The sequence below is a fragment of the Centroberyx gerrardi genome, chromosome 22 (genome assembly GCF_048128805.1).
Source record: "Centroberyx gerrardi isolate f3 chromosome 22, fCenGer3.hap1.cur.20231027, whole genome shotgun sequence".
In the NCBI taxonomy this organism is placed as follows: Eukaryota; Metazoa; Chordata; class Actinopteri; order Beryciformes; family Berycidae; genus Centroberyx; species Centroberyx gerrardi.
Genome location: NC_136018.1, coordinates 22,499,225 through 22,511,448, shown reverse-complemented (window position 1 = coordinate 22,511,448; position 12,224 = coordinate 22,499,225). Strand labels below are relative to the sequence as shown.

Here is a 12,224-nt window from a genome sequence, read left to right as displayed (position 1 = left end):
TTGCGGTGAAGAAGATGAGTAACTCACAGAGGGGAAAATGGCGGACAGCAGGGGAAAGCAAATCAGAGAGGCACCGTCATCTTTCAAGTCGAAAGTCTGGGCCTACTTCGGCTTTTACAACACTGATGATGGGACAAACAAAATCGATAAAAACTACGCGGTCTGCAAGAACTGTCTCGTGAAAGTAAAGTACACAGGCAACACAACGAACATGCATAGCCACCTTGTTCGTCATCATCCTGATCTCGTCGTGGAGAAAACAGCTAACGTTACCACAACTGGAAGTCAGTCTGCAATGAATACAATATTATATATATATATATATATATATATATGTATATTTACGTCCCCGAGGGCTACGAGTATTACTAAGTCTATCGCTGGGTTTATTTGCAAGGACCTTCGCCTGTACAGTGTAGTCGAAAATGAAGGTTTTCGCTGAATGCTTCAAACACTGGAACCAAGATATGACATACCGAGTCGAAAATATTTCACTGAAAAAGCTATTCCAGCGTTGTATGCAGAGACGAGAGCAAAGGTGGAGGATGCACTTCAATCTGCTGAGAGAGTTGCACTCACCTGTGATGGGTGGACTTCAAGGGCCACGAATCCTATGTGACCATCACTGCTCATTTTATTGACAACGAGTGGGAAATGCAATCTTACGTTCTTCAGACTAGGGTGATGCACGAGAGTCACACCGGTGCTCATATGGCAGAAGTGTTACAGAAGGCTACAGAGGAATGGAAGCTTACTGAAAAAGACCCAGTAGTCGTTACTGACAACTAGGGGTGTCATGATTTCGATTCTAAATCGAAAATCGATCGAAATGAGCGTTCGATTTCGACCTTCGAAATCACAAGCAGGTTTGCGATTCTCCCAGTGTTTTTTTCTCTCCACCCCTGCCTACTTGCACGCCTCTGAAGAAAAAAAACATTTCAATGACGACACAGCGTAGCTGCTAGAGAGCGCCCGTTCTATATTTCACTATAGCGCCCAAGAGCTCCCGTCATTTTTAAATCATTTAAAATGTACCAAAAACTGAAAATCAAGTTATCAGCTTTGTTTTATATATACTTCAAGTTGTCATCGATGAACCGGAACCGGAAAATACTGTATATCTGGTGACACTGAGACGTTTGATTTTCCCTGGGTTTAGTCGTCCTCCACCGGTAAAAATGCCTTCACCGGCTAAGCGTCACGCTTTTAAAACCTTCTGGAAGCTGTCAGATTGTGCTGTGAGACAGAACCTGACCCGCCGTATGTAGTGGAAAGTTACGAAGACATTGTGAGTTGAAGTCTTTTGATCGAAATCGCTTGTTCTTGCTCGATGAAACAAGACACAAGATCACCTTCACTAAACAGCGGGACCTACCTGCTCTCACCGCTGGAGACAGACGCTGTTTTCCGGGAGGCAGTGTGCCGAAGAGTCGGTAGGAGGACTGGCCGGGTTGCAGCGACTTTTATCCATATAAGTTTGGCGACTTTTTCCATATTTGTTTGGCGACTATTATTGTCTGATCTTATTACTGTGTGGGTTGAAGCGCTGGAGGTTTTGTATGTATTTTGAAAGCTTTTCGTTAGCCAAGATAGGAAGGATCTGTTTTGTTGTCATACTGTGAATGTTGACACTGAAGTAAGGACGCCCTGAATCGCCTTGCCATGTATTTGGTAGGCTACCAAATTAAAGGGAAAGTTGTGTTTTTTTAAATGGAAAAACTTTGACCATATGGCCTTAGTGTGGTACATTCCAAAAAAAAAATATGGCAGTTATATCACACTTGATATCATCTTTTTAAAGAAGAATTTGAAAATGTAAATGACAGTTGTCGGGCATAAAACCAATGATCCGTTGATCTTTACAAATCAAGACTCGATAGTCTAACAATGGCATAGCCGTCAGTGCTGAAAAAAAAAAAGTTTAAATCGAAAATCGAATCGAAACCTTAAAATCGAAAGTCAAATCTAATCGTGGATTTGGAGAATCGTGATACCCCTACTGACAACACATCAAATATGACTGTAGCTGTTGAGCTGACTGGATATCAACACATTTGGTGTTTTGCGTATATACTGAACCTCGCATCACAGCGTGCCCTGAAACTGACTGCCGCTGCTCGACTGCTTGCGAGGGTCCGGAGAATTTCCGTCTTCTTCCACAGAAGCACCACAGCCGCCGATGCACTGAAGAGAAACCAGAGGATGCTTGACCTTCCACAACACAAGCTCATAACAGATGTTGTCCGATGGAACAGCGCCTATGAGATGCTCTCCCGGTTTCTCGAGCAGCAGCCTGCCGTCTGTGCTGCCCTTTTATGTCCCGAGGTAAGTTGTTTATTCTACATTGTTACTGATAAAGTGTATTCAAATCTGTATGTATGTATCTGATTTGTTTGTATATCACAGATTCAATTTTAATAATGAGGTTGTGAATGATATAGCCTAAAATATTAATTCATGATTTTTAATTAAAGTGCTATGCTGCTCTGTTCTTGCATTAAAGCTTAGGCAAGTTGAATTTTAGTAATGACTAGGTTGTGAATTATATAAAATATAAATTATATAAAAATTTTAAATTATATAAATTTTATATAATTTATATTTTATATAATTCACAACCTAGTCATTACTAAAATTCAACTTGCCTACGCTTTAAATTAATGCAAGAACAGAGCAGCATAGCACTTTAATTAAAAATCATGAATTAATATTTTAGGCTATATCATTCACAAAATATACATTAAATTAATGTTTATAATGAATGTTCCATTCTGTCCTGTTCTTTCATTAAAGGTAAGAAAGAGTGTCTCTGACATCTGCACCCTGACTGAGACAGACATCTCAAATGCCGAAGAGGTTGTGCAAGCCCTCAAGCCAATGCTGGTGGCAACAAACATCATGTGCGAGAAGAGCCCAACAATTTCTGTTATTGCTCCGCTTCATGCCCAACTTTTGAGTGACACAATCGGCACCATTGAGGATTCCCCTCTTGTCAGGGAGATAAAGAGCACCATCCATCAAGACCTATCAAAGAGATATGACTCTACAGAGGAGAAAAACAACCTGTACATCTCATCAGCCTTAGACCCCAGGTTTAAATCTCTGCTCTTCCTATCGCCACAAGATATGCAGGAGACGTATGCCAAAGTGGTGTCAAAGGCTGCTGCTCTGAAGGTAATTACATCTTGTAAACAGTAGTAGGTCATCTGAATTCTTAGTTTCAGTTGTGCCTTTAAACCATCAGACTACTGCTAGAGATGCCATCCATATATCCAATCCATATGCAAAAAGTCTTGCGTGAAAATTTAAAATTAATAGAAATGGTTGACTTGATGTGAACATGTTTTTAAATAATAGTGTAAAAGGTGTGCCACTGTTCATTTTCTTACAGGATGCAAACTTGGAAATGGAGAATAATTCTCAAGAGAGCACTACTGACGAGGAAGGAAGCACTGAGCAGAGTGCTGCTGAATGTCTTGACACCAGTGACAATGGGAACGATCCTTCCACTCCACACACACACCAAAGAAGAGGAAATCTGCACTTGCTGACCTCCTCGGGCAGACGTTCAAGAGCACCAGAGCTCCCTTGTTGTCGGCTGCTTCCATAGCTGAAAAGGAGATCAGACAATACCAAGATGCTCCACCTCTACCACTGACAGATGACCCATTGGATTGGTGGAAATCTCAGGCACAAGGGTACCCACTCCTTGCCAAGCTGGCACAAAGGTATCTGTGTGTCCCGGGGACTAGTGTATCTGCAGAAAGAATCTTTTCGACTGCTGGTGACATAATCACCACTCAGAGGAGTGTACTCACCTCTGAGCATGCTGATCAGTTGCTGTTCCTGAAGAAGAACATGCATATTTCAGGATGAATTGAAATGTGTCCAGGTTTACATAAAACAAGTTGGTAAGCAGTTACACAGATATCGTTCAGTTACACAGATATCGTTATGTATCATAGATGAATTGTCTTGCAATGTATCGAGTATCGCAGAATCGCTGTATCGTGATACCATCGTTATCGTGGGCAACGTATCGTGATAGTATCGTATCGTGAGTTACTCTGTGATTCCCACCCCTAGTAAATACACATGAAATGTTTTTAGTTTTTGTATTTTTGTTTAGGATGTGTAAAAAAAAAAAGAAGAATTTTATGGGGATAATTTTTGCCTGTTTTTACATAACGGTAATTGAAAAATGCATATAAATATTTTTTTTTTAAAGAATTTAGGATGTATCATATGTGTTACGCAATACTTGTTGTAAACATATACAAAATACCTGTTCTGAACTTCTGTCATTAGCCTATACTTTAAAAAAAAAAATACTACCCCTACCAAAAATACCAAAATTAGAATTGATACTAAATAAAAACTAAACGTTAAAAAAAAAAAAAAAAAAATTAAACTAAAACTACCAAGCCCTCTGAAAACTATCTAAAAGCAAACTGAAATTGAAATGGAACATTGAAAGCTATATAAAAACAAAAACTAATGAAAAATCCCAAACTATAATGAGATGATGAGAGCTTAAAAAAAAATCCTTTCTGGGTCCAGTCCGCTCCAAACAGAACAGACTGTCCTAAAGGCTAAAACACAAAGGCCCTGACCCGAGTCCGCCCTCTGTCCTTAAACAGGGAGGATTATGACCGAATCAGTCTGTACTCTCTGCTCTGAGTCACTGCTACAGCCACCCAGGGATGGAGGGAGAGATGGAGGGAAGAGAAAGGGTGGAACACAGAACAAGGCTGAGGCAAAGTCAAAGAGAGGATTGTTCAACAGAGATAAACAAAAAGTTGCCGTCAAGCATAACAATGGAATATTCCGAAAAGCCGAGAAGGAGAAAGAGAATGCTCAAGTATAACGGTTGAAAAGTGATATAATTTTTAGCCGTTATTATGCAACTAGAGATAAATAATTGAATCCAGAGGGGATGTTTAGGGTCAAGAAATCTATTAAATTTAAAAATCCATTAAGAGGAACGATGTCTTTGGGTGTAACAGCAAGTTGGAGTTCCTTCTAGTTTTACACATGCACTTCTGAAAAAGCCAAACCTGGACCCTGATCTGTTCTAATTACAGACTCATTTCTAAACTCCTCTTTTTATTCAAGTGAGAGACAGAGTTGAAAAAAGCTGTTTATAAAAACCTAAGGAAAAATCCAACCTAAAACACTTTAACACTAGCTGCAGTTACCGGAGCCATAGTGTTTCATTCTGAATTAAATCATTCTGATGGAAAATTAGCCCGAAAATTATTCCAACCAAAGAAAGTGATCGGAATGAGCCTTTACATGACAAAATTTTATCCACTGACCGGATTATGAAAGGTTTATACCACTCCTCTCAAATGGAATGAAATTTAATTTGGAGTGGGCTGGTTTATTCTGATTGAGGTGGTTATAAGAGTCATTTTTATTCTGATTGGGCTGTTATTCTGATTACTAGTCGAATAAAAGGTTCCATGTAAACACAGCTACTGTTACAAATCAGATACTGGTGATGTACCTTTTGTTGTTTGGTGGTGTATAGGGCAGCAACGAATATTTGATAATTCATCATTTGTCATCAGAAATTATCTCCATTTTCAAATAAACTATTGTTACACTGATTTTCCATTGGTTGCCTCTTAACGTCCTGTGTCCCGCCAGGTAAGGAGGCATGTCTCTTCGTTACCTTGGTGTAGGATCATGGCTGAGCAAAATATCGGGAGTGGCGGTAAAGAAAGTGGTGTATTTTTCTTATTCCCGTAGTCAACTAGCCAAATGTAGTTGACCTGACGTCACATCCAGATATTTCCAGCTCAGCTACAATGGAGTTTAATGGCAGAAATATTTTCAGCGATCTAAAACATCAACAGTAAATGTCACGTTTTGGTGTCAGTCCCTCAGAATCAAAGAGCGAGGGCTTCTTTCTAGAGTCTCCATTTTGCGCCAAGAGACGTTCAACAATCATACAGGGAGAAATCCATCGTAGAAGAGAAGGAGATACCAGTTTCTCCACCCACAGTAGCCTCAAGAGACCAGAATGTAATGCAGCCATAAGACGTGTTGCATTTTGAGTAAGGGGCAATCACTTTTTCTTGACTGGAAAAACGCTGTCTCTTGCTCTTCATTCTCTCCACTTAGACGTGCTGAATGCAACAAGTTCATGTTGAAAAGCCTTAGGGAAAAACTGTTTTTCAACAAATGCAAATTAGCAACAAATCCATCATAGCAGACTTCAGTGGCCCCATTGGAAAATTTGTAGAGCAAACGAGAAAATAAGTGTAGCAACTTTTGTGTCAATCTGACTTTTGGAATGTGACTGTGAAAGAGTTTCACAGGTTTCAAATTTGGACTAGGGCTGAAACGATTCCTCGAGAAACTCGAGTAACTCGATTACTAAAAATCATCGATGCAAATTCTTTGCATCGAAGCTTCGTTTAATCCATATAACTATATACACACTCAGTGTTTCGCACGGATGATTATTACTGTTGCACAACGCGCTGGAGAAAGAGAGAGAAAATAGCGAGGGGCGAAGAGAAGAGACAGGCCAGAGAAAACGACAGAAAGTGTCCAAAGTTTCGGATCCAGTGTTGCCAACTTGGCGACTTTGTCGCTAGACTTAGCAACTTTTCAGACCCCCCTGGCGACTTTATTTCTCAAAAGCGACTAGCGACAAATCTGCCGACTTTTTCTGACCATGGGAAGCAATGTTAATGTGTTGAATCCCAAAGCATTTGGCAATAAATTGGTTCGGCTGATGCTGGATGCTGGATGCTGTTAATACGCTTCCCACACACAGCGTAGCTCCTTCCCTCCGCTGACAGCAGGGACTGTAGGATAGGGTCCACTTGTAATTGCTACCGGCGTATGCCGAAACTGGCCCGGGTGGGCGGAGTCAGCACTTAATATTAAAACAGGATGAGATGAAGGCTAGTAAAGAATGCACATTAATTATGGCTATATGTAATGGCTAGTTAAGAACGTAAATCAATATGGTGGCTAGTTATGATGTCCCTAAGTTAGCTAAGTTTTGCTCAAGAAAATAACCACAGAAAATAAAATGCTGCAGTCAATTTGTGAAAGCCTGAGCTTCATTCATGTTATTATTATGATAGTCACACACATACACACACACACACACACACCCCCCCACACACACACACACCTACTCCCCTCACAGTGATGCATAAAATACCCCAGAAAGCAAAATATCAGGTGGTGTAAGTAGCAATTGGAGCCTAAAATGCACCAGTCCAATACAGCAGGTATATTCAGTTTAGTTTGATTGCAGTGAGTAGGGTCAGTAGGTGTAGGGCAACCCTTCACCATAGTAAATAAATGTACATTAGCCAGTCTTATGAACTTGTATGATATTTAGGCCTAGTAATAAATATCAATAATAATTATTATTTCACCTCGTTTTCAGTAAATCACAGTGTCGTATGGACAGCTTCGTGCGGACAGCTTTTCTCTTTTGTATATTTACTATTGCTCTTTAATAAAGCAAAAGTATTTCTTATCCGATTACTCGATTAATCGATGGAATAATCGGTAGAATACTCGATTACTAAAATAATCGATAGCTGCAGCCCTAATTTGGACCTTTAATTATAGCGCCCCATCAGGCTGACTGGGGTCATATTTATTGGCAAGCTTTTGCACAACATTATCTATCATTCTGCCAAATTTCATGGCTCTGTCATGTACCATCTCACGGCAATTTGAGAAATGACAGAAGAAGCAGGAGAAGAAACCAGCAGCCTTACAGACTTGAACCTGTAATAGACCAGCACAAAACAAAAGGGTTTCAGCCATATGGGCTTGAAATGGTTTAAAATTCACTAGTAACTGAAGGACTAATGATTCTGGCTGGGCCTATGTACCATCAAACCAGTAATTTATTCCAAGCAAAACATCCTAAAAACACTCCCTCCAGTGCACTGCAGAAGTATCTGGCTGTAACCCCTCTCCCCTCCCTCAACATCTACCGTTCAGGTCTCCTTGAGTAAGGCACTGTACCTCCAACTGCTCCAGTGGAACTACTCATGGACAGCAGTGGAGCTGGGGAGTGTCACACCAAACTCCATCGACAAATCTGGCATTAATGTTTCCTTGTTTATCGGCAAATGTATATACCTCGCAAAAATGACATAACACCTTGACGAATCGGTAGGGTCTACTGGTAATTTAGCATTACTTCGCGGTGTATTTTGGTGGAAGAATATTATGGGAATTGCATACGAACCAATTCTTAAAGTGAACATTTTACTGAAATAAACTTTACTTGGTGGTTTATATACCTGCCGAATATACCAATGGCTACCGCTGCTCCAGAGAAGGTCTTAAGTCACGTCTTGGGGGGTGTGTACGTTCGCCAATAAGCATGACAACATTAAATTGACAGGTTTTTAAATGGAGTTCGGCGTGACGTACTTTCAGTAACAGAACGGAGCGAATCGAGGCTAAGCTAGCTCTAACTTGTAGCACGGTAGCCACGTTTGAAGACTTGCAAGTGGCCCACCCCTACAAACTCAACATTGCTCACCTTTCCATCTGCATCGAACGGCTCGTCATAATCCACCTCTGTTCCGGAGTTGGCGGTGAGGACCCCTTGGTCCCAGTCGGGATACGGGTTGGGAAAAGACCTCTCCTCCATCTCTGCTTCCGTAGCCGAGACCAACTTCAGTCGTTTTGATACGTTATCTCCCATTGCTACGGCGGCTCGGCAGGGGTATTTCTGCAGGCGCGCTGTTTAGGCCATTAAGGTAGAATTAAGGAAGCGCGTTTCAGTCAATGACGTCCATCAGCCTATCTTTCCACAAAAACTAATTTGGCTATATGTGTCATGAACAGTTTACTGAAAGTAAAAGTGTAAACAAAACTGTTATTGGAAACGCTAAAACCAAATATAACACATAGGCTATGACTTCCAGTTACAACCTGAAAATTAAAACGGTAGGCTATTATTTTGGCTATCTCTGGCTGACATCACAAATTTTCAGTTACATTACATTGATAAATGCAGGTTGTTTAAGACCCTCCAATCTTGGCTGCTTTCAAACACGTTTTATTGAACAAAAATCAAAAAAGAAAAAGTAAAACTGCCCTGAAATTGTGCAACATCATCAATGTGTTTGAATATGTTTAGCCCCTGGCTATGTAGATTTTTTGTTTTATTTTTTTGTTTCTATTTTTATTTTACTTCATTTGACTGTTTTTATGCTCAGGTGTTACAAGCATATTGCCTGTATTCTGATTGTGGTTCAAATTTTGAAAAAAAAGACTGTGATGTCCAACTGACAGCGAATGTAGAGAAATATAAGAGGAAAAGTTTGCCCAGCTGAAACTTTACTAAGAATCATTGACAAATGAAAAGCAGCACAGAGCATTATACAGTATGTTTGACGCATGAAGTTGGAACACCTGACGAAAAACTTTAGCAAATGAATGTCACCTTGAGTGGGCTAAGCTTATATATAAGCTAGGCCCCTGGGTCAGTTCATAGAAATATAATAAAAGAGATGCAAATCTATTTTCCATGAGAAATGGTTGGATCTTAAACACCTCGCTTTATGGCCAATATTGGAACAAACTGTTAAGGTAAAGTATGCACAATTAAAATACAGATCAATCAAAAATGTCCGAATGGAGATGTAAAACAATTGTTGCTACACTGTGAGATGGATCATTATTAGTAGCCTAATAGGACTAGCGGCTACAATAACTAAAAGCATGCAGGTAATGACAGGTGGACACTTACCAATAGGCTATGTGATCACCGGTAGATGTGTGAATAAAGGCTGTGTGTGTGTGTGTGTGTGTGTGTGGATCGTCGTTGCAGCAGCCTCAGCCTCCCGTTCTCTCTCAGCATCCCATTGTCCAGCCTTTTCTGTCTCCCGGTGAATGGAAAGTGGAAGCCGCAGACCCAGGCAGGCGGGTACGGGCAGCCCCGTGTCAACGCATCATCATCACAGCATCTCTCTCTCTCCCTTTTCTCTCCCTCTGCGTCCTCTTTCCACGCACATTCAGAGTCTGTGCCACTGCTGCTGCATGCTCGGCAATTCAGAAAAAAAAAATCCTCTCCCTCCGCTCCGGCTTGACAGACAGAGACTGTGTGCTCTGTGGTACATGAGGGCTGCGGGAGGTGTGTGCTACCCCCCCCCCCACACACACACACACACACACCCCCCACACACACACACACACACACTCCCCAGCCCCAACCCCCACTCCTCCCAGTACCCACTAGTAAGCTGCCCACCAGTACCCACCAGTACAGTACCCAGCAGTCCAGCTGACTCTTTCACCAAATGTGAATGGTGACAGATGGTGTTAGTGTGCTGCATGTGCTGCAAGGATTAGGCAACACAGCAAACAAATCCATAACCACTACCACCCCCAACACACACACACTCACACATTACCACCACCACTTTCTCCTCTTCTCATCCCTCTCTCCTCTTTCTCCCTTTCCTTCGCTTTCTCCCCCTGCGTTGATTCTTAGGGGTTCTTGATCCCTAGTGTTTTTGTTCAGATTGTTCTTCTACTTCTTCTTCTCACCCACTACTCAGGCAATTTTATTAATTACATTTATTTAATTTATCAAATTTGGTATTTAATGTATTTTGTTTATGCTCAGGCGACAAAAATGACACCGATTGGCCAGATGGTGGCACTATAACAAGCAACTTTCCGTTTTGGCCAATAATTACTGAGCCGTAGGTGTGGAATTAATTTTTTCCCCTCAGATTCCTTGGCTCAAGACGAATCCACGTTTTCATTTCAGCCTTGATAGTTTTCCAACATTTCAAATTTTATGCAAAAACTATTTTTCGCTACTTCCCCGACAAAGTTGATCCAATCTCAACAAAATTTTGCACACAGCATATGAACTTCCTAATTACAGCTATTACCCAGAGTTTTGAAAAGTTAAACTGTTTGGCCATGGTGCACAAATGAAGTTGACAGCAAATACGTGCAAACAGAAAGTGAGGCATAATTCCTTAACGCTTGATGCTAGACCAACCAAATTTCACATACATGTTTGTGATGGGCCCAGAAGTGTGTCAGACCACATTTGGTTGTGCTCCATAGCGCCACTATCAGGCCACCCTTGCATTATTTTTTTTAAATTTGTTCTACAAAGTTGCCTCGTTCTCCGCCAAATTTTACAAATAGCATATTTCAACTCCATCATCTTTATTATCACAGAATTTTTATATTTGTAACCATTTGGCCTTGACGCACAAAAAAAGTTGCATGCAAACAGGAGGGAATGCATAATTCCTTAATGACCAAATGTTTGCGCAACCAAACTTCATATAAATGTTTGTGAAGGCCTAAAAGTGTGTCAGACTACATTTGATTGCACGCTATAGCTTGACCATGAGGCCAAAAAGTGTCAATTTTTCAAATGCCAATAGATGAGTTTCCTGTTTACAGACGAGGATGCGCGTGCAGCTCAGGGGCAGAAAAGCCGCTGTGGCTATCGGAGCTATAGCAACTTGGCTGTCATTTTCGCACTGATAACAACAAACAGACAACAATGGCGTACCTGGCTAGTTTGTCAGACTCTGATCATGCAGATTATATAGAAAAATTTGTTTTAAGTAGTGGTGAATGACTGCCGGACCCTTATTCAATCCCAGTTGATGAATGGCTTGTATTTGCCAGACATATGTATCTGATTGAAAAGCCTAGCGTATACAAAAGACAGCCTTCGAGCATACAAATCTCTTGATCCTGTAAATTGCGTAGTATGTGGGCATGTGCAACAGATTAGACATTACAGCTCTGGTGAGTTTTGTGTGTTAAGAGCAGAGGTTTTACCCAGCCAGCGTCAAAGTGTGAAGGCAAAGCCCTGATGCATGGGTGTACATACTGAAAAAGGCGACATCCTGACAACAAATTCTACATGTATGGCCGGTAAGTGTCAACCAGGGGGTTTACTATGAAGCTAGCTAACTGAGTTAGCTGGATTGCTACTCCAACAGCACCCAGCTGCAGACCCGGAGAAGCCCCTGGCTAGGCAAGGCGAAGTTAGGGATAGGGGTTTGGGTGAGTGTGCTATGCCAAGCCAGGGGCTTCTCCGGGGCTGCAGCTGGTCCCTACTGTAACTGTTGATTTTGGGGGTTGCTTTTATTCTTACCAGTCTAGGGTGCAACTGTGACTAGCAACTGCGACGCATGATGTTAAAATATATGGCCACTTACTAAACTAAAATCTTTGCTATT

General features: G+C 41.2%; 1 protein-coding gene across 1 annotated transcript in view; it reads right to left on the bottom strand.

Moving 5' to 3' along the window:
* Positions 1 to 8,701, bottom strand: part of lancl2 (LanC lantibiotic synthetase component C-like 2 (bacterial)) — a 40,545-nt gene extending 31,844 nt beyond the window's left edge. Inside the window, exon 1 of the mRNA XM_078291483.1 lies at positions 8,537 to 8,701. Coding sequence (XP_078147609.1) covers positions 8,537 to 8,701 — 165 coding nt within the window. The remainder of the gene's footprint in view (positions 1 to 8,536) is intronic.
* Between the last annotated feature and the right edge of the window lie 3,523 nt (positions 8,702 to 12,224).